Source organism: Carcharhinus amblyrhynchos, chromosome 7 (genome assembly GCF_965287045.1).
Source record: "Carcharhinus amblyrhynchos chromosome 7, sCarAmb.v2.hapA, whole genome shotgun sequence".
NCBI lineage: Eukaryota > Metazoa > Chordata > Chondrichthyes > Carcharhiniformes > Carcharhinidae > Carcharhinus > Carcharhinus amblyrhynchos.
The window spans coordinates 10,095,844-10,116,236 of record NC_137330.1 but is presented as its reverse complement, the minus strand read 5'-3'; the positions used below and the strand labels follow the sequence as shown (position 1 = coordinate 10,116,236).

General features: G+C 43.2%; 1 protein-coding gene across 1 annotated transcript in view; it reads left to right on the top strand.

The window, feature by feature from the left end:
* Positions 1-20,393, top strand: part of LOC145345346 (uncharacterized) — a 197,781-nt gene that overhangs the window by 13,036 nt on the left and 164,352 nt on the right. The window contains exons 3-4 of the mRNA XM_080193161.1: positions 14,774-14,939; positions 15,055-15,280. Of these exons, the coding sequence (XP_080049287.1) occupies positions 14,774-14,939; positions 15,055-15,280 (392 nt within the window). The remainder of the gene's footprint in view (positions 1-14,773; positions 14,940-15,054; positions 15,281-20,393) is intronic.

Genomic DNA, 20,393 nt, shown 5'->3' with positions numbered 1-20,393 from the left:
TTATTCAGCCTCTCCTCATAGCTCAACCCCCTCAACTCCGGTATCAGCCTAGTAAACCTCCTCTGCACTCCCTCCAAGGCCAAAATATCCTTGCGTAAGTGCGGCGACCAAAACTGCACACAGTACTCCAGCTGCGGCCTCACCAATGCCCTATACAGCTGCAGCAAGACCTCCCTACTTTTATATTCAATCCCCCTCGCTATGAAGGCCAGCATCCCATTCGCCTTCCTGACCACCTGCTGCACCTGCAAGCTGGGTTTTTGCGACTCATGCATAAGGACCCCGAGGTCCCTCTGCACCGTCGCCTGCTGCAGTTTTTCTCCACGTGAGTAATAGTCCTTCCTACCATTATTCCTACCAAAGTGGACCACCTCACACTTCCCAACATTAAATTCCATTTGCCAATTCCTGGCCCATTCGCCCAGCCTATCTAGATCCTTCTGCAGACTCTCCACACCCTCCGCACAATTTGCCGTTCCACCAATCTTGGTGTCATCAGCAAATTTTGACACCATACACTCGGTTCCCTCCTCCAGGTCATCTGTATAAATGGTAAATAGCTGAGGCCCCAGCACCGACCCCTGGGGCACTCCACTAGTCACCAACCGCCAATCCGAATAGCACCCATTGACCCCCACTCTCTGCCTCCTATTTGACAACCAGTCCTCTATCCACGCTAACACCTTACCCCCAACTCCATGTCCCCTGACCTTCTGCAATAACCTCTTGTGAGGTACCTTGTCAAACGTCTTCTGAAAATCAAGGAAGACCACATCCACCGGCTCTCCTCTATCCACCGCCCTAGACACATCCTCATAGAACTCCAGTAAATTCTTCAGACACGACTTCCCCTTAACGAAACCGTGCTGCGTCTGCTCTATCAAGCAATTCCCCTCAAGATGCCACGTTATTTCCTCCTTGATGACGGATTCTAACATTTTACCTACAACAGACGTTAAACTAACCGGCCTATAATTCCCCGCCTTTTGCCTGGCACCCTTCTTAAACAACAGCGTAACATTAGCCGCTTTCCAATCTTCCGGCACTTCCCCGGAATCCAGCGATGTTTGGAAAATAACCACCAAGGCATCCACTATCACCTCCGCCATTTCTTTCAGAACCCTCGGATGCATTCCATCCGGTCCTGGGGACTTGTCCACAAGTTGTTGCCTATTCTCACTGATTGTGGTCTGTGAGTTAGGAAGTTCGGGATCCAGTTGCAGAGGGAGCAGCTGAGGCTCAAGCCATGGAGTTAGGAGATGAGTTTCGTAGGAATAATAGTGCTAAAGGCTGAGCTGTAGCCAATAAATAGGAGTGTGACATAGGTGTCTTTGTTATCTAGCTATTGCATCCTGAGTCTTTGTGCCTCACATTCCAGTAAACAATGAGGTAGCCTTTTGAACCCCCCTTGTTTGTGAGCTTTTCACAAAGCCCTGTTGGGGTCTAGCTTCCCTTGGACTAAATGTTTGGTCTGCTAGCTGAAGGGCTCTGATGTAATTGTAGTGCTGGAAATAGGAATGTTTTCATCCTAAGATAGGGACACATGTTCATGCTCTGCCACTTCCATTGGGCTGAATGCCAGATTTTTGGACAGCTCTGAAAGCATGCAAGCTCCACTGAGCGCTGATACCTGTACCTGTAATGGCAGCAGTGAGAACTGGGTGTCAGAAGTCTTGAGCTACATACCAGCACAAGGAGATTGTATAACCTCAAGCTGAGCTTCCACTGCAGCACTGAGACATTGGCAGGTCTTCATTGTCTGAGACAACAGGCAGTCTACACTTAGGTTGATTTGACAGTGTTGCCATGCAGTTGCCACCATTTATGCAGTGAAAAGACTCCACACCACTGGAGTATCTGAGTTTGTTGGTGCAAATGCAAGGTGAAGTTTTGCAGCCTCCACTACATTATTGTGGGATGACTCTTCCTTTTCCTCATGTCTCTTCAGAGGCTAAGTAGCCTGAAAGCATATAAAAGGACGAGGAGAGGCAAGGTATGAAAGCAGAGGTTCCAAGGTCGCTCCATCATAGTTTCCATTTCGGTGCACCTTTCAAGGTAAAAATGAAGAGTGGGTCTAGAAGGTGAATAGGCAGCAACTTACATCATCCTCAGTTGCCTCAGCAGTGCCAGATACCAGTAGCTCTGTGGCATGATTCTGATGATTCTACGTGTCATCTCCTCAATGACACCAATGTATGCAGGCAATGCTGGTTCACCACTGGTTCTGTAGTTTTCCCAACTGTTGTGTGCCACTTTGTCCTGTATGGGAGATGGAGGAATGGCAGTGGCTTGATGTCAATGTGCTTGAGTGAGGACTCATCATGGCAGTCTGAGGGGTAAGGAGGTGGATGAAGAAGACAAACAGTGGAAAGCAGAGGGAAGACTGAAATGCCCATGGATCTAGAGCATGCTCCAAAGCCGTCCTGACTCAGAAATTTTTCACTATTCCTTCACTGTCGCTGGGTCAAAATCCTGGAACTCCCTCCCTAATAGCACTGTGTGTGTACCTACACCACATGGACTACAGCAGTCCACAAAGGCAGCTCACCACTACCTTCTCAAGGAGAATTAGGGATGGGCAATAAATGCTGGCCTACTTAGTGATGCCCAATTCCTGTAAATGAATTTTTAAAAAGCTTTCCGTCTCCCTGGTGTGACATAGCCGAATCACTATTGGTCTCCACAGATGGAGACCAGACATGATGATCATGTAGAGATTGGTGGGGTGAGGAGTGGGAAGTCTTGGAGGCCATTGTAACCCATGGGTATTCGGAGACATGGCAGTACAGTGCACTGGCAATGCCTCCCGGAAGGCTCAGGTCCTGATGAAGGTGGGACCTGAAGGGGTGGCACCTGAAGTGGGAGGGCCACAATGCCAGCATTCTATATTCGGAGAATGGAGGGTTCCTTTCAGCATTCTATACTTGGGGGAAGACAGGGGAACGTGCCAAGAATGATGGAGAATTCTCTTGATACTGCAGTGAAATGTCAATCTGAAATGATGTGCTCAAGAGCTTCTTGGGGCTTTAATTGATAACTTCCAGACTCAGATGACAGTAAGCCAATCTGACACTTGATCGGTAATGAATCATGGTAGACAAAACATTCAAAATAATTTAAACTTATTTCTAATTTCATTTGTTCACCTATTTCAACATCTGTTCTTCTGAGTTTTTAAGATATTTTGGCAAATGCTCTTACATAAAAAAAAGCAAAAAATATCCAGATGAGATCAGCTATTCAAATCACACATGCTACACATGCTAATTGACGAAACATCTAATCAATCAGCTTTACAAACCAGAATCAGAGCATCGCTGAAATCTAAGACCCATTTTAAGTTTTTTTCTGCTCTGGTGATCGATATTGATGCTGCTTATTTTTCCAGAAATAGCTTCCTCTCTCCAACTGACCTGCTCCAATGCCTCAATTCCTCCTGATCTCAGCTTAGATGTTTTGTCAATTAGCATGTGTAGCATGTGTGATTTGAATAGCTGATCTCATCTGGATATTTTTTACATTGATTTTTTTTATGTAAGACAAATGAGCATTTGCCAAAATATCTTAAAAACTCAAGAGAACAGATGTTGAAATAAGTGAACAAATGAAATTAGAAATAAGTTTAAATTATTTTGAATGTTTTGTCTACCATGCTTCATTACTGATCAAGTGTCAGATAGGCTTACTGTCATCTGAGTCTGGAAGTTGTCAATTAAAGCCCCAAGAAGCTCTTGAGCACATCATTTCAGACTGACATTTCACTGCAGTATCAAGAGAATTCGCCATCTCTTGAATTCCAGGATTTTGACCCAGCGACAGTGAAGGAGTAGTGAAAAATTTCTGAGTCAGGATGGCTTTGGAGCATGCTCTAGATCCATGGGCATTTCAGTCTTCCCTCTGTTTTCCACTGTTTGTCTTCTTCATCCACCTCCTTACCCCTCAGACTGCCATGATGAGTCTCATTTCCAATTTTCCTTTGCTGCTGTAAGTTGTCTGTACTACAGGGCGGCACAGTGGTTAGCTACCACTGTGTAGTAACAATGAAGTTATTGTGAAAATCCCCTAGTCGCCACACTCCGGCACCTGTTTGGGTACACTGAGAGAGAATTTAGCATGGCCAATGCACCTAACCAGCACATCTTTCGGACTGTGGGAGAAAACTGGGTTTGATTCCTGACTTGGGTCATTGTCTGTCTGGAGTTTGCACGTTCTCCCCATGTCCCACAGTCTGAAAGATGTGCTGGTTAGGTGCATTGGCCATGCTAAATTCTCTCTCGGTGTACCCAAACAGGTGCTGGAGTGTGATGACTAAGGGATTTTCACAGCAACTTCATTGCAGCATTAATGTAAACCTACTTGTGACACTAATAAATAAATTTTAAACCTGTTTGCTTTTTATAAGCCTTGACCCACCCATACACAGTCTTCCCAGATGCATTTTTCAGGAGTTTTTTAAGATGTAGTGGCTACTTCCAATTACAGCTTTACTTTTACTGCTCTCTTGTGCAGTTCTCACTATTTCTGACTCTATTGCTATGTTAACCATTTCATGTGATACAGGTATTTCATGGGGTTTTCACTCTAGCTCCAAATTTGTGATTAAGCCAGGGAATGAATTGTGTTTAACTTAGTGATTTTCAACAACTTGAAGGACTATGAACCAGTTCATATGCGGCAGCATTGTGCAGAATTGTCTCAAAACAGGCCAAAAACAGTGCATTGTACCAAATTTCCATCAGCATGTCTGGAGTGTAATCGGTTGAGAGTCAATAGAGCTTAATCTGTGAGAATTTTGTGGATCTTTTCCTTTACATTTCCATTTAAAGAACTTCAGTACAAATCCCATATGGAGCACAAGAACTAGGAGCAGGAGCAGGCAATTCAACCCTCAAGCCTACTCTGCCTTTCATTTTGATCTCATCTCAACCTCATCGCCACCTTCCTGCCCATCCCCTCAACCCATCATCCCACTACTAATTTTTTAAAAACCTATCTATCTCCTTTAATTTGATTAGTATCCATTGCACTCTGTTATAGAGAATTCCACAGATTTGAGTGAAATAATTCCTCCTCATTTTTGTTTTAATTCTGCAACCCCTTAAAACCGGAGTAATGTGCCCGGGGTCCTTGAAGAAATAGAGACTGTAATTCTTCGGCTGTTCACGCTGACGAGATTCTCAGTTCCGCCAGCGTGGGATGATATCAATGGGAATTTCCACAGCAAACAACACACCACATCCCACCAGTGGGAAACAAATGCCTGTGAGGCTGGAGAACCTCGCCAAGAGTGTAGTTTAGCTAACACTGAATGAAGATTGCAGCAGCAGGCTGGGAGAATATAAGCTAAAGGTTTGGACTACTGGGTTCATTGTCAGAATCCTGCACTGAATGGCCCTTGTAATTTTTGTCTCACTTTTCAAACATGTCCACCAGTGAAGGATTTAGTGCAGTTTGAAGAGAGAAGGACACTACCTGGGGAAGAAAATGACACACTGGCCACATTTCCTTCTCTATCTTGAGGACCCTAGAGACAAGTACTCATCCTGTGCAAGGAATTAATGGGGCACAAACTAGGAGCTTTACAGAATGTGCAGCTATTTCCCTGAGACCCTTACTTGTATGTATGAACCTAAAATCTGCTTCCTCCACAACACAGAAAGACACCAAGGGCAGTATTTTCAGCCTGATAAGGGGGGGGAAATGAATAGGGTGGGCTAATGTGTAATTTTGCCAGGTGCATGCCAGTTTACCACTGCCATCCTACCCCAGAGCCATTTTCCTGGAGGCGAGATCAGACATGTGGGAGTTGTGGGGGAGAAATCTCTGTCTGCACGTAGCGGATAAGTTAATTGAGGTAAGTTAAAGGGCATTGAAGGCCAGTTATTCAAAGCTAACTGAAATTCCATCCCGCCCGCCCAACCCCCCAACCCGGCAATAGCAGCACAGCAGCTGCCTAGTAGCAGCTCCCTGGCAGCAGTTTGAAGAGCCAGTAATCTGAGGCGCCTAATGGCCTACCTTGTCATAGGTCTCCCTTCACAATTTTAAACTAGCAACAATGCCATCTTTTAGTTCAAGTTTGTTAAAGTTGCTCAGGGGGGCAGTTCAAGGTAGAACTGTACTCTTTCTCCCTGACCTGCAATTGTAGAGTGCAATTCCTTCCATGAAGGACTGCCATTTATTTTCAGCTTTGAGAGGCAGCCTATAGTCCTTAATTGGCCAATCAAGGGAAAATAACTGACACAGTGCAGAGTCAGGACCCCTATTTGGCCCTGATGTTGGTGCCCCACCCAAAATGCAAAATCCTGCTCCTGATCTCTAATATTAATTGCCTAGTGCCACCTGGGAGATTGTCTACAATTGCTACCTTTCACCTAATTCATTCAATTTTGTTGCCTGACAAACGTGCGTCCACTATCTTTTAGAGGCAGTGCATGGGTAGTGGGGGAGAGGTTCCCTGACAGTGTATTCCAAAAACCAAGAACTCTATAGCCCAGCAAACTGCCTCTCAATGCCTGTTTCATGTGGACATATCACTTAAAATTACAGATTAATTACCTCAGTCCCTGATTTATGATTCTGGTCTCTCACATGCCAGGCCTGTGGTCTTTTGAATGGATTTGATTATGTCAAGATGAATTGAGGGCCTGGAGGGCATGAAGTTTACAGCAGGTTGTGAGGTAGTTGAAGATCTAGAAGGTTGTTTTGCAGGAGGAGCATAAAAGGGAACAGGTACATATTTTGGCTGCCTGATGTGGTACAACATGTTTCGCAGTCTGCTACACTTAGCGGCTGCACTCATGTTGCAAATGGTTACAGTGAATATGTCTGCAAATAGCTCTGGACTGATCTTTAAAAGCAGACACAAACCTCACCGTGTGACTTTCCACAAGTTCAATTACTTTTCCAAATAAATTGTGGTATTTATATTAATTACGTATCCTGTGTTGTGGATTAACATCTCTGCAATGGCCTAGTGGTAGTATCGCTAAACTATTAATCCAGAAACTCAGCTAATGTTCAAAGCACCTGCGTTCGAATCCTGGCGGGGCAGATGGTGGAATTTAAATTCAACAAAAAAAATCTGGAATTAGGAATCTACTGATGACCATGAAACCATTGTTGATTGTTAGAAAAATCCATCTAGTTCACTAATGTCCTTTAGGGAAAGAAATCTGCCATCCTTACTTGATCTGGCCTAGAAGTAACTCCAGAGCCACACCATTGTGGTTGACTTTCTACTGCTCTCTGAAAAGGCCTAGCAAGCCACTCAGTTGAAGGGCAACTAGGGATGGGCAATGAATGCTGGCCAGCCAGCGATGTTCACGCCCCAAAATTAATAACCAGTCTAGTTTGGATGGGGAAAACCATCATGATACAATGGGATGGTGATAGCAACCATTCATTTCCATCTGCCACCAGTTGGGCTTTGAATTCCCCTTTTGCTCAGAATAAGAGGTCTATAAAATTATGACAGGCGTAGACAAGGTAGATAGTCAGATGCTTTTTCCCGGGGTGGAAATGTCAATTACAAGGAGGCGCAGGTTCAAGGTGAGAGGGGGAAAGCTGAAGGGAGATGTGTTGGGAAAGTTATTCATGCAGAGAGTGGTGGGTGCTTGGAATGCACTACCAGAGGATGTGGTGGATGCAAGTACATTAGCAATATTTAAGAGGCATCTGGATGGGTACATGAATAGGGAGGGAATAGAGGGATATGGTCTGAGTAAGAGCAGAAGTTTTTTTAAAAATTGAGTTAGGGCATCATGATCAGCAATGGGCTTAGACGGCCGAAGGGCCAGTTCCTGTGCTGTACTTTCCTTTGTTAAACATGGGAATGGGCAATCTAGAAAAGTCCACAGTCATTTTTGTTGGCCCATTCTCAAACAAAACTATGTGGGGAATCCCCAGAGTTCTGTGAATGTCCTTATTTAATTTGATATTCATTTTATACTAACTGTAGCTCAAATGCTAACAGTCACGTGATTTGCAGTAGCCATTTTACTAGTTTGTTTGTATCCAGTTTTCCTTATAGCATCAACTGAAAGTTCTTAATATAATGTCGCTGTACTGGGCATGATATTTAACATTCATAGAATCCCTACTGTGCAGAGGGAGGCCATTCAGCCCATCAAATCTGCACCAACAACAATTCCACCCAGGCCCTATCACCATAACCCCACATCTTTACCCTGCTAATCTTCCTGACACTAAGGGGCAATTTAGCGTGGCCAATCCACCTAACCTGCACATCTTTGGACTGTGAGAGGAAACCGGAGCACCTGAAGGAAACCCATGCAGACACTGGGAGAATGTGCAAACTCCACTCAGAGGCCAGAATTGAACTTGGGTCCTGGATGCTTTGAGGCAGCAGTGCTAACCACTGTGGCACGCCGCCCATTAATCGATGCACACTAACTATTCCCAAGTACCATTCAAGAAAACTAAGCAATATGCAATCCATGCATTAAATATTCCAGCGATTTATTGCAAAAGGTTATAAAAATATCCTTTGCTGATGTGACCACACACACATTTCTTGTGACTACGCATGTTTTTTTTACATGTAACTGAAGACGTGGCAGCTGAGAAGAGTCAGAGCATCTTGGACTGGAAGTGGTCTTCTGTCATCCTGCAGTGAACATGAGGCAGATTGACTCTGTCCAGAATTCTTTAGCAACCTGTGCCAGCTATGGTGCAGTTAGTTAGTACGCTTGTCTATGAGAAAAGGTTTGTGGGTTTAAGCCCCATTCCAGCACTTGAACCCAACAGGTCAGGCTTACAATTTTTTGCAATGTAGGGGGACACGCTGTCTTTCAGATAAAATGTTAAAATAAGTTCATGACTACTCTCTCTCAAACACGTTAAAATATCCCATCTCCCCAGGGGGTAGCGCTGAACCACAGCACAGGGCTTTTCACCAGGGATAATCTGGCATTCTCCAGCCCTTCTGAATCTTCCCTTCCTGACATGGCACATCTAATAGGATTCAGCTGGAGGTTTAGGGAATGGAGCCCCTTCCTGTAGATGTGAGGGAATTCCATTACGGGACGATGTTTGTAGGGAAACGTGTGCCATTGATCACCACGTGGACCTGGGGCATCCCGGTGATGGCACTAAGTCCACATGAAGCAGATGTAATCTGTTGCCCAGGCATTCAGGGCATCTGTGAATGGCAGATGCAGCTTTGCATGGTATACAATAACATTGCAAAGTTAAGAAAATGTAGAAAATATCAACAAGAAATAAAACTTGCCCCCTCACCAAGCTTCATAGCTTTGTCTTACTTAAGGGAATAGATGACTGGTAGTGATGATGAGTTTTAGTGGAGGTTGGTAGGGCTTTTTGGAGGGCTATAAGAAGTAGATTTTAGGAGACTATTAGTTGGACTCTCTGCAGCATCCTTTGAAAGATTTGTTCTGGTGGGGCTTTTAAAGACTTCTTCCATTTTCTCCACTTCTGTTTTTCTCCTTTCTGTAGAGTTCCCTGTAGCGTTGACTGTGTTGTTAATGCTTCTATTCACCCTTGAACTACTCTCTCTGCCTGGGTCTTCATCAAAGATAGTCACTGCATCTTCAATCATTCTCCAGGTATCACCAAGTGATTTTAAGTTAAATATCTTGGTTGGTTGTTCATCTTCCTTGTGTACAGCGTTCTTTGTTCCATTTTTTTTCTGACAGAGTATGACCAGGATTTCACCTTTTCATTGTGCCTGTTTTCAGGTACGACATGCTCATAAAGTGGGGCGTAAAACAATTAGTGCAATTGATGTCAATTTTCGCGCCATTTTACAAGCGTAGAATTTCTGATGCAGTCAGCCTCTCACAAAAAATGGGTGAGAGGCAGGTTAATTTATTTAAATAAGCATTTTAATATCATTAGTGTGCCTGGCGCTCAATCGTCTGGGCTCGCTCTGCCTTTATGACCTCGCCAGGAAAGGTTCTCGCCAGCAAGGAATAGACACGTTCCCCATGAATAGGGTGCAGTCAACTTGGCCTTGCCAGTACAACTGGAGCTGTTGAGGCCCCCTGGGTAGGCCAAGTGCAAAAGGGGTGTCTTTGGGCACTGCTAGATTGGCATTGCCATCCTGGCACCTGGATAGTGCCACCCTGGCACCTGGACAGTGCCAAGGGGCAGGGGCAATAGGGGAGGGGGTCAGTGGGGGGGGGGGGGCAGTGCAAATGGTGGAGGGGCCAGTGGGGGCTGGCAGTGAGGGAGGGGCCAGAGGGGGGAGCTAATGGGGGGAGAGGGGCCCACTGCCACTCTGCAGTGATTAGGGGACTTTCACAGTAATAGGATATCTCACAAAATAGGGGATTTGTACAGGAACATAATTTTAATGTGAGTGTAAGCCTACTTGTGATTAACAAAATAAACTTTAAAGCTTTAATCGGTAGGGGGAGGGCAGCAGGGCTGCGATCAATGGGGGGAGGGAGGGAGAGGAGGCCCGCTGCCACTCTGAAGCGATCGCTAGGGGGAGGGAGGGGGTCTGCGATTGATTTGGATGGCGGGGGGGGATCGGCGGAGGCTGCATCTAGGGCCACGGGCCCCCACGATTGCAGGGGTGAGGGTGCTGCTTCAGGCTGCATGCGGTAGCAGGGGCCTGGCAGCTCCTTCTTTGTCTCTGTCTATGCCCTGCTAGTGCTAACGTGCATAGCAGTATCAGAAGCATGCACATGTGCAGGACCTCCTTCTGCAAACTTTCAGACGTGTTAAGCTTTGCCCACAAGCCTCTGCAGTGAGCAACAGGCTCACTTAGAATTTTGCAGCACGAGTGCGTATGGGGGAGCCTAAAAGTATGTCCAAAAGATGAATCTGGAATTCTTCCAATTCCACGCCCGCCCAGCACTTAAACTAAAAATGATAAAATACTGCCCAATACCTCTGCATGAGAGGCAAACAATTCTGCAACATCCTCAGTGTTTAGTTTATCCAATCCAAATTGTTTGCTCATGTCTCTAATTGGCTTTTGGATTGTCTCAATAGACTCAACATACCCCTTGGATCTAACACAATCTGGCCACAAATTCTTCCACACAATATTCATATTAATAAGATGACCTCATTCCAAGCCACAGAGATGTTATCAATGGCCTTAATGATGCTATAATTCTTCCAAAATTCCTTTACAAGTAGGAGTATCGCTACCTTCAGTTTCCCTGATGGCTTATCCAAAAATTCTTCAATGGTAATAGGCTCGAAGGTTGCAATCAGCTACCCTAATAAGAAATAATATTAGTGATTTATCCATGTGTTAAAGGTATAGATGGCATGGAATTCTTAAATTGTATTCAAGAGAACTTTTTTTAGTTAGTACATGGCATGCTAACAGAAGGAATAGTTCTGGACTTAATTTTAAGGCATGAGTGAGGACATCTTGGTGGTTGTGATCATGGTTCATTAGATTTAAATTATACAAAATGATAAAGATAGAGCTGGAGTAACAGGTTTCAATTGGGAAATTCTAATATTACTAAATTGTGATAGGATATGGCAAAGGTGGCCTGGGAACCTGAAAGTAAGTATTTTTGAAAGAAAACACTTTCAGTCCTGTTCAAATATATGTTCAGTATTTTGATATGTGAATATTCCCACTGTGTTTCCTATCCATAGTGTTCTTGGTGAGCAATTATGGATTCCTGGATGAAACTAGCTAATGGTACAGTCCACAATGGACTGCCATGTCACCATAGACTGTTTTCAAACCCCTTTATGTTTACTCAAGCCCGAAACAAACATCCCTAAGAGCTTGTTTTACATTATCAGAACCAATGAAAAACACATTGTTACAGAGTATATAGAATGTTTTCACCAGCACCATAAAACACTAGAACTAACTAATGACTCCGGAAACCTGACTGGAAAGGAGCATAGTTTAATGCAAACAACCATACTGCTGTAGTACAAACATGCTATTCCCTGCATGGAACTACAGTTCTGGAGGTCCAGTTCTGATTTGATTTATTATTGTCACTTGTATTGGTATTGCGTTCTTGCACGCTACTCAAAACATACCGTTCGTAGAGTACAAAAGGGAGAAGGAAAGGAGAGGATACAGAATGTAGTGTTACAATCAGTTACGGTGTAGAGAGAGATCAAGGCTGGCATTCTCCCAAAAAATTCTAAGTTCCCAACCTGTGGGAAAAATGAGAGTAAATCTTGTCAGTTTATTAGTGTGATTTCTGACACCCTGTGCATCACAGAGTGCTCTAGCATGATTCATGCTGAAAATCAGGGGGCAGGGCCTATTCTCACCTGAGACACTGGCAGCATAGCGCTGAATGGCCACTGAGCATGCACCGATCTGTCAGTGCCAAGATTGACGCATGCGCAGTGACTCCACATTGCCAGTCTCCCAATTGCTGGCCAGCCCCGCAACGCCCCATTGCTGGCCAGCAATTGGGAGACTGGCATTGCTGGCCTTCCAACCCCTACAACCCCCAATTGCTGGCCTCCTGGACCTCCCCAAGCCAGCTCCTATGTCTCCCCCACCCTGCAGCCCTGAACAACCCCTCCCCCCAACCTGATTGGCAGCCCCAATTGCCCTCAATTGCTCCCTCTCTTAGTGTCCCACTTGCAGAGTGGCAGTGGGTTCCCTCCTCTACCCTACTGATTGCCCCTCCAACAGGCACCCCCAGGGTGCCTCTTGAGCAATGCCAGTTTGCCCCTAGGGCAGTGCTAGAGTGTCATGCTCCCTTGCCCCCGATCTCCCAGGGGGCCTCAATGGCCTCTTCTCTCAAACAAAGTCAGGCTGCCTGTTCCCTATTAGTTGCGAGCAGAATTAACACTCCCAGCAGGGGGGAAGTGCTAGCTACATTTTCATGCCTGCAGTACAGTTTTGGATGAGGAATGCATTTTTTGATATGTGACAATTTTTGAAATCTTGCGTGAATTCAATTCTCTTGTTAAATGAGATTTAATTTTAAAATACTAATGTCAAGAAGTTCCAGCCTTACCTTTCAACTTAACTGTTGTTGAAACCTGCATTTCAATGAATAATTGCCCTGCCAAATTTTGTAAGGTTATCCCATTGGGTGAATTTTACAGCCCCCTGCAAGCATATTTGAGGACACCTAAAGTAAAATATGTGGTCTGCTGCCACCTTCCCGCCCACCCGAACCTATTTCCCAAGTTAAAGGGGCAGGGAAGGAGTCAGGAAGCCCACCCTATTGATGGCCAATTAATGGCCACTCAAAGGGATAAATTAATGGCCATTCAAGGGTATGATTAATGGTCACTCAAAGACCTCATTTTGCCTCCACTGCTATAAATGCGTGTGGTCCCTCTATGGAGAGATCTGCCCCACTACATCAGGGACCTGGGATGGAGGCTAGTGCATGCAATAGTATCACACAGCCGATAACTGCATTGGTTCACGGTGAAACCTAACCCTTTTGCAATTTTGTGGAATCTGTGGACCCTGTCTATGTCCAATGTTATAGACTGCACTCCTGTTTTAGTTTTCTAAATAACTTTTTTACTAATATTCTGTTTGCAGTTCAGTCACACGCTCCTGATTTAGAGGCATCCATTACACAGGAGGGCAGAGAAGGCTGGAAGATCTCCTCCTGAACCTGCTCCTGGTCCTTGCCATAAACAGGTCCAGGGAGTTGTCCAACCCAACTGTCTGCCCCTCAACTGTCTGGCCATGTGGTGGCCGAGGGCACCATCAAGGCCTTTCGTGCCCATCGAGTCCCGCAGGGATTGGGGTGTATTATTGACCCCTTTAATCATATTTTAGTTTAATGTTTTAAGGTTCCTTTCTGCTTTATTTTTTGGTTCAGGCCATTCCCATCTTTTTGGGGGGACCACCCTTTTTCTTTGTCCCTGAGATTGTTTAATTTATTTTATTTGGTTGGCATCAAAAGGAAATGCTATAATACATGTGGCAGGGGAAGGCCATAGCAAAGTGGGTAGCCCACACAACAAAACAGAAAATGCTGGAAAATCTCAGCTGGTCTGACGGCATCTGTGGAGAGAGAATAGAGCTGACATTTTGAGTCTTGATGATCCTTTGTCAGAGCTTTGTCAAAGTGGGCAGTCAGTTAGTTTTCACTGTGCGGAATGCTGTCAGGCAATAATGGGATGAATGCTCTTTTGGAGGTATCCCCGTCTGCATCAGAAGCAGCCCAATCGTCAAGATAACACCCCCCTTCAAGTGCTCCACCCAACCTCTGAGACACAGCCCCCAAATCCCGCCATCATTAACCCTGCCACTTCAATCTCAGAAATACCTAAGTCCATAATCCATCAGCTGTCATCTTCAGGGACTGCTGGTAGTCCTAGCAGTGGCCACTATTCAATTCTGGTGCTGCTGGAACTACAGAGATGCCAAACAGTTGGATACTCCTGTGGGCGAGCTGAGTTCAGGATGTGTTGGGAGTTGTGTTGGTGGGAGTGGGTTCATGTGTCTGTTTGGGTATGTGTATGTGTATCAGTGGTTAGCATTGCTACCTCACAGCACCAGAGACCCAGATTTGATTCCCGGCTTAGGGTGCTGTCTGTGTGGAGTCTGCATGTTCTCCCCATGTTTGCATGGGTTTCCTCCGGGTGCTTCAGTTTCCTCCACAGTTCGAAAGACATGCTAGTTAGGTGCATTGACCATGCTGAATTCTTCCTCAGTGTACCCGAACAGGCATCACAGTGTGGCAACTGGGGGATATTCACAGAAACTTCATTGCAGTGTTAATGTAAGTCTACTTGTGATGCGAGTAAATAAACTTAAAGACAGTGCATGTGTAAATTTTAATAGCAAAATCTTTCTTTTTGTTCTCTTCAGAAACTGTTTGCCCTACAAGAATACCTGTGGCATCTCGAGATGAAAAAGGTTTTGATATTCTTGTTGGATTAGATATCAGGAAAAAAGCCAGTAAAGTTCAAGGCTCTTACCGTGGCAAAAAAGCTTATAAGGTTACATCGCAGAGTGATTTAACAGAGAAAACAAGGTATTTGTTTTCAGGATCTGCTTATTAAAAATGCTCCCTTATCTTTTCATTGCAGTATTGTTTACAATTTTTGTAGAGTATTCTGTTTATTATAAATCAAGGATTTTCATTACAGGGATATTTTTCCTGATGGCCTTCCTCCTTCCTATGTCTTTGTGTCCACTTTACGATTCAAGAGACCTGTAATTAAGGAAAAATGGGATTTATGGAGAATTCTAGCTATAGATGGCACAATTCAAACAGCAGTTACACTGGATGGTGAAGACAATACAGTAGTTTTTCATACAACACATACGATGAATGATACTCAGTCTGTGACCTTCACTTCTCCTCTTATAAAGGTAGAAAATATCTTAAATCCTGTTTATCTTATTCTGTCTGATAATGCCTTCAGTGGAGACATGCTTATGCAAAATTTTCTGTGGGTATATAGAACTACCATTTATTTCCAGTCCCAATTCCATCCGTAAGCTTATTTCTTTTAATTATTGTCATTGTCTTGTAGTTTAAGGGTTACAGAAAACAAGTGAAAACTTTCTTGTTCATGGATTTCAAACTGAAATTGTAAAATTCTAGCAGAAAAACAAACATCAGTACATCACGTAATGAATGAATTTTTATCATGCTCTTGACTTCAGTGTTTTGCCATTTTCCGGGATGGTTTCCACACCCTCAACTTTTACTGGGTTTGCCCACATGAACCATAGGCATTCATTGTGCAGAAGGAGACCATTCAACCTATTCTGTCTGTATTGGTGTTTCAGTCGTTAAAATTTTGTCAGCCCTTTGGTGACAGGGTACAAAGCAAGAAGGCTGGCAAAATGGTGTGGGGGCGAGGACACCCAGCAGGAATATCCCCCTGCAGCAGCAGTGTACAGGTACTTAGCAAACACCCCAATGATTTCCAGGGTCTGATTTCCTGACCCTGACATTCCCAAATCATATATAATTACCCTTGGGGGAACCCAGTCATGCAGGTGCCCTTGACATTCAGCTGTAGCCTCAGTATTGGCCACTGCTAGTAGTGGCAATGCAACTGCTACTCTCTGATTGAATGACCTTCCAGCTGGCAATATGCTGCCCAGTGTCTTGCCAAAGTGAGCTGACCTCCTACTTCAAGCTCTGGTGGCAAGACTTCTGCTACCTGCATAAAATTCAGCTCAATGTCTTTCCAGTAAGTATATAATCCTATTTCTTTTCTACATATTAAAATATATGGCTTTACAATTATGTTAAATTATATCTATTACCTACCAGCCTATTCCACTAATCTATGTTCTGCGGTATTTTACAGTCCTCTTTGTTTGCCATCTCCTCTCCTTTTTATTTCTTCAACAAATTTTGCTATTGTGAGCAATATAACCAGGTTCAAATCAATTTTATATAACTGAAAACAACACTTTTCCCAGCCCCCACTCCAGGGCTAGACAACTTCCAACCCTTCTTCAGAAGCACCATTGTTTTGCTAACTTTTTTTGTCCATTCGTTATCTTCCTGTTTATGCTACTATATTTCCTCATTGTATAATTTTTCCCAAGAAGCTTCTTGTGATAAAGCTAATCATTGACTCTCCAAGTAAATATATACATTCATCGAATTTCCATTAACTATTTAAGAACATAAGAAATAGGAGCAGGAGTAGCCATCTAGCCCTTCAAGCCTGCCCCGCCATTCAATAAGATCATGACTGATCTGAAGCAGATCAGTTCCACTTTCCCGTTTTCTCCCCATAACCCCTAACTCCCTTGAGTATCAGAAACCTATCTACCCGTGACTTAAATATATTCAGCGAGATAGCCTCCACCACTTCAACGGGCAGAAAATTCCAGAGATTCACCACCCTTTGAGTGAAGAAGTTCCTCCTCAACTCCAATCTAAACTGTTCCCCCTTTATTTTGAGGCTGTGCCCTCTGGTCCTGCTATCCTTTCTAAGCGGGAAGAATCTCTCTACCTCTACCCTATCTATCCCCTTCATTATCTTATATGTCTCTATAAGATCCCCCCTCAGCCTTCTAAAATCCAATGAGTACAGACCCAATCTATTCAGTCTCTCTTCATAGGCTAACCCCCTCATCTCGGTATCAGCCTAGTGAACCTTCTCTGCACTCCCTCCAAGGCCAATATATCCTTCCGCAAGTGTGGTGACCAAAACTGCACACAGTATTCCAGCTGTGGCCTCACCTGTACCCTGTACAGTTGCAGCAAGACCTCTCTGCTTTTATATTCTATCCCCCTCGCTATAAAGGCCAACATTCCATTCGCCTTCTTGATCACCTGCTGCACCTACAGACTGGGTTTTTGCGATTCATGCACAAGGACCCCCAGGTCCCTCTGCACCGTAGCATGCTGCAGCTTTTCGCCTTTTAAATTATAATCCCTCCTACTATTATTTCTACCAAATTTAGTTTACTTCTTCAAAAGAACTCTGTTTTTCCACCATCATTAGTAAAAACTAACACAAAATACTTACTATGGGCTGGAGATGCTCCTTCCAAAGTTGAGCAAATCAATGTCAGAAGGCTGTAATGTGAGGCATGCGGATCTGCAATTTCAAAGTTGCCAGATTATTTCTCCCATCTGCCAATTCCCTGAGTCAGAAAATATGACGCCTCACAACCTGACATACACTTTAAGTGACATTAACTTCACAATATAAATCCCAGCATCAAATTCAAATCTCCTTTCCCATGGTATTTTCTATGAGGCAGGTAGATTTCTGAAGGCTGTTGGAACCCTTCCTGGTAAATCAGTTTTGTCTCTGATGGGGGAAGCTTGTTATGGAGCTGGGAACCTTTTGACAGGTAAATACTTTTCTATCTGCTCCATGGCTTCCCAACCCCATGCCACTTCCATTCCCCTTCCATTATCCTTCCATTATCCTCATGCAACTATGTATCCTCAGTACCCAGTTTCTACTATGTACAGAATTGATGAACCACATAGCAAGTTTTTTACATTCCCATGAAACAGACAAAATAAGCACACCAGAAACGTAAGCACATTAACTCAAACAAATAACATTCAAATAAAACAAATTTTAAAAAATCTAAGACAGCTTCTCCAAAAGCCACGGTAATGATACCGTGCCTTTAAGAAATGTATTTGACTCATCATTCTGTGCAGCATTTCTTTTGACACTGTTAATGGATCTACATCTGTATGCCTTGTAGTGTTACTGCAACAGCAATAATTGCTCCTAATTACTAGACTGTTTGTTTTAATTAGGACTAATGCTTTTCTGCTATTTTTAGTGTTTTCCCTGGGGTTCTGCAGAGTAAGACATGATTAGGTTGATGGAGATAAATATCAGGTGACTGGGCGGAGCTAAGCTTCAGGCAGAAAAATCAAGCTCATCTGCTACTTGGAATGTTTAGAGAGAAGTTGCTTTTTCTGAGTCTCTTTCTCTCTCTGGAGTTGGAGACTGAAATCTGCCAGGAAATAGGTCTCTTTCTCTGAGATTCTGATGTTTGGGGATAGATCTTTCACTGGAGGTGGTTGCATGAGAATCAGAAGCCAGGTGACTATCTGGATCTTTGTCCAGAGATGTTAAAAGGCTGGAAATCCAGCATCTACTGGAGCATATCTGTTTTTGTGTTGATTTAAAGAAGGGCTTTATGTCTATGGGCTCCTGCTTATAATTGGAACAGTAGAAATAGCTGTTAAGAATTATACTTTGTCATGTTAAGTATTTTAACCGGTAAAAGTAATGCTACTTCTTTTTGTTTAATTCTAACTATGTTCGTAAATAAAGTTTGATTTGATAAAAGAACAAAGAAAATATAAAAGGAAAAACTATTAGGGAAGGACGAAATGAGGACTTTATCAGAGTGCAGTGGTGAGGTCAAAAGAAGTGTGAGTAGGCGTAGAAAAGATTTATGAATGGCAATTTTTAAACTTGTAGTATTCTTTCAGATTTGTTCATGGAATGTGAGCATCACTGACAAAGGCCAGCATTTGTTGTCTAAAACTAATTGCTCTTGAAAAGGTGGTGGTGAGCTGAGCAAGTAGTTGATAAAGTTTAATTTTAAATTGTTTCTTGAAAAGCAAAAAAGAATTGAAACCATAAGTGAGATGAAGTGGTGCCAATATATACTTATCTGATTAAAAAGTGGACAAATGAAGAACAGGAATTAATTAAGTCTATTTATTTTTGAAATTTGGAACAAATAGTGGGAAACTAAATCAGAGGATTGATAAAGGTCATCAGATGGAAACAGTTAAATTTAGAGTTATGCTGTAGCAGTTGTTATGGGAAGTCATTATATTTAATGGCACATAACTTCTGGGCTGAATGCCAACTTAAGCTGATTGTGCCTGCGCATGCACGTTGAAAGAGCGCCAAGTTTGAACTTCCATTTTGGATTTGGAAAGTGCTGGGATTGAAGCACTGAGCTGCAATCTCGCCCTAATTTCCCATCACCTGTGCTGATGACAGATAAGTTTTTGCCCATATTTATTTGCGCACTTATTTTTAGCTACAATGATTAGAGGCAGCAGGTGTTCCTTGGTTGGTATAATTTTTTTGTAAATGTTTTGAAAAGGTGTTTAAAATGCATGTAATGCACAGAAAGTGAAAGATTTTTCTTTACATTTTACAACTTCGTCATGACAGCGAATTCCAATAAAATGTGCATTCATATGTGGTAAAGTGGGTGTTAATGTCTGGAATAAATTTCAGCTGGTCCATTTGGATTTTACTACATATTTTGAGCGGCCTCCCGGATGCAACATTGATCCTTATATGCAACTTGGCTATTAAAAAAGTATTCCTTAAGATGACGTGCAAGTATCTTGTAAGCTGATGTGAACTATCTCTCTGAAAGGCACTGCAGAATACAGTGCAGATTGAAAATCTCGAGTCATGTTCCACCACCACTGATGAATCATGCTTTCAGCTTGCCTTCTAACTGAACTTCTTTTTGAAACTTTGATGTAGGCACAGAAATATCAGGCTACATGTGAAATCCGTACCATGTTAACATGGTATCAAAATTTTATACTTATAACATTATTTTTGCTAATAGATTTTTTTCATTAAACTACAAAATTCTACTATTGCTTTATTGAAACAAAACTAAACATTTAAATATGAAATTACATGACAGGTGCTATCTTACTAGCTGCTCATGCCACGCTCCTGCTGCAGCGAGATTGGAGAATTTGGCGCCCAGCCAAATCTGTTTACTGCAGCGGGATGAGAAATCCCACCAACGTGAATGGTGCTAACATTCCAGCCAAATGCTTGATTGTAACATAAAGAACAGTTAAATATGACAATTATAAATGAAGTAAGCAAGGCAGAAGAATGCTAATGATAAACACATTTAGATTTTCCATGGCCCAAATTGTGAACTCTTCTTTGCTCAACCTCATGCAGGTATTCAAATCATGGTTCAAGAAGTTCTGACCTCTCAGTTCTGAAATTAAATTTTTGGTTTCCATATTCTAAATTAA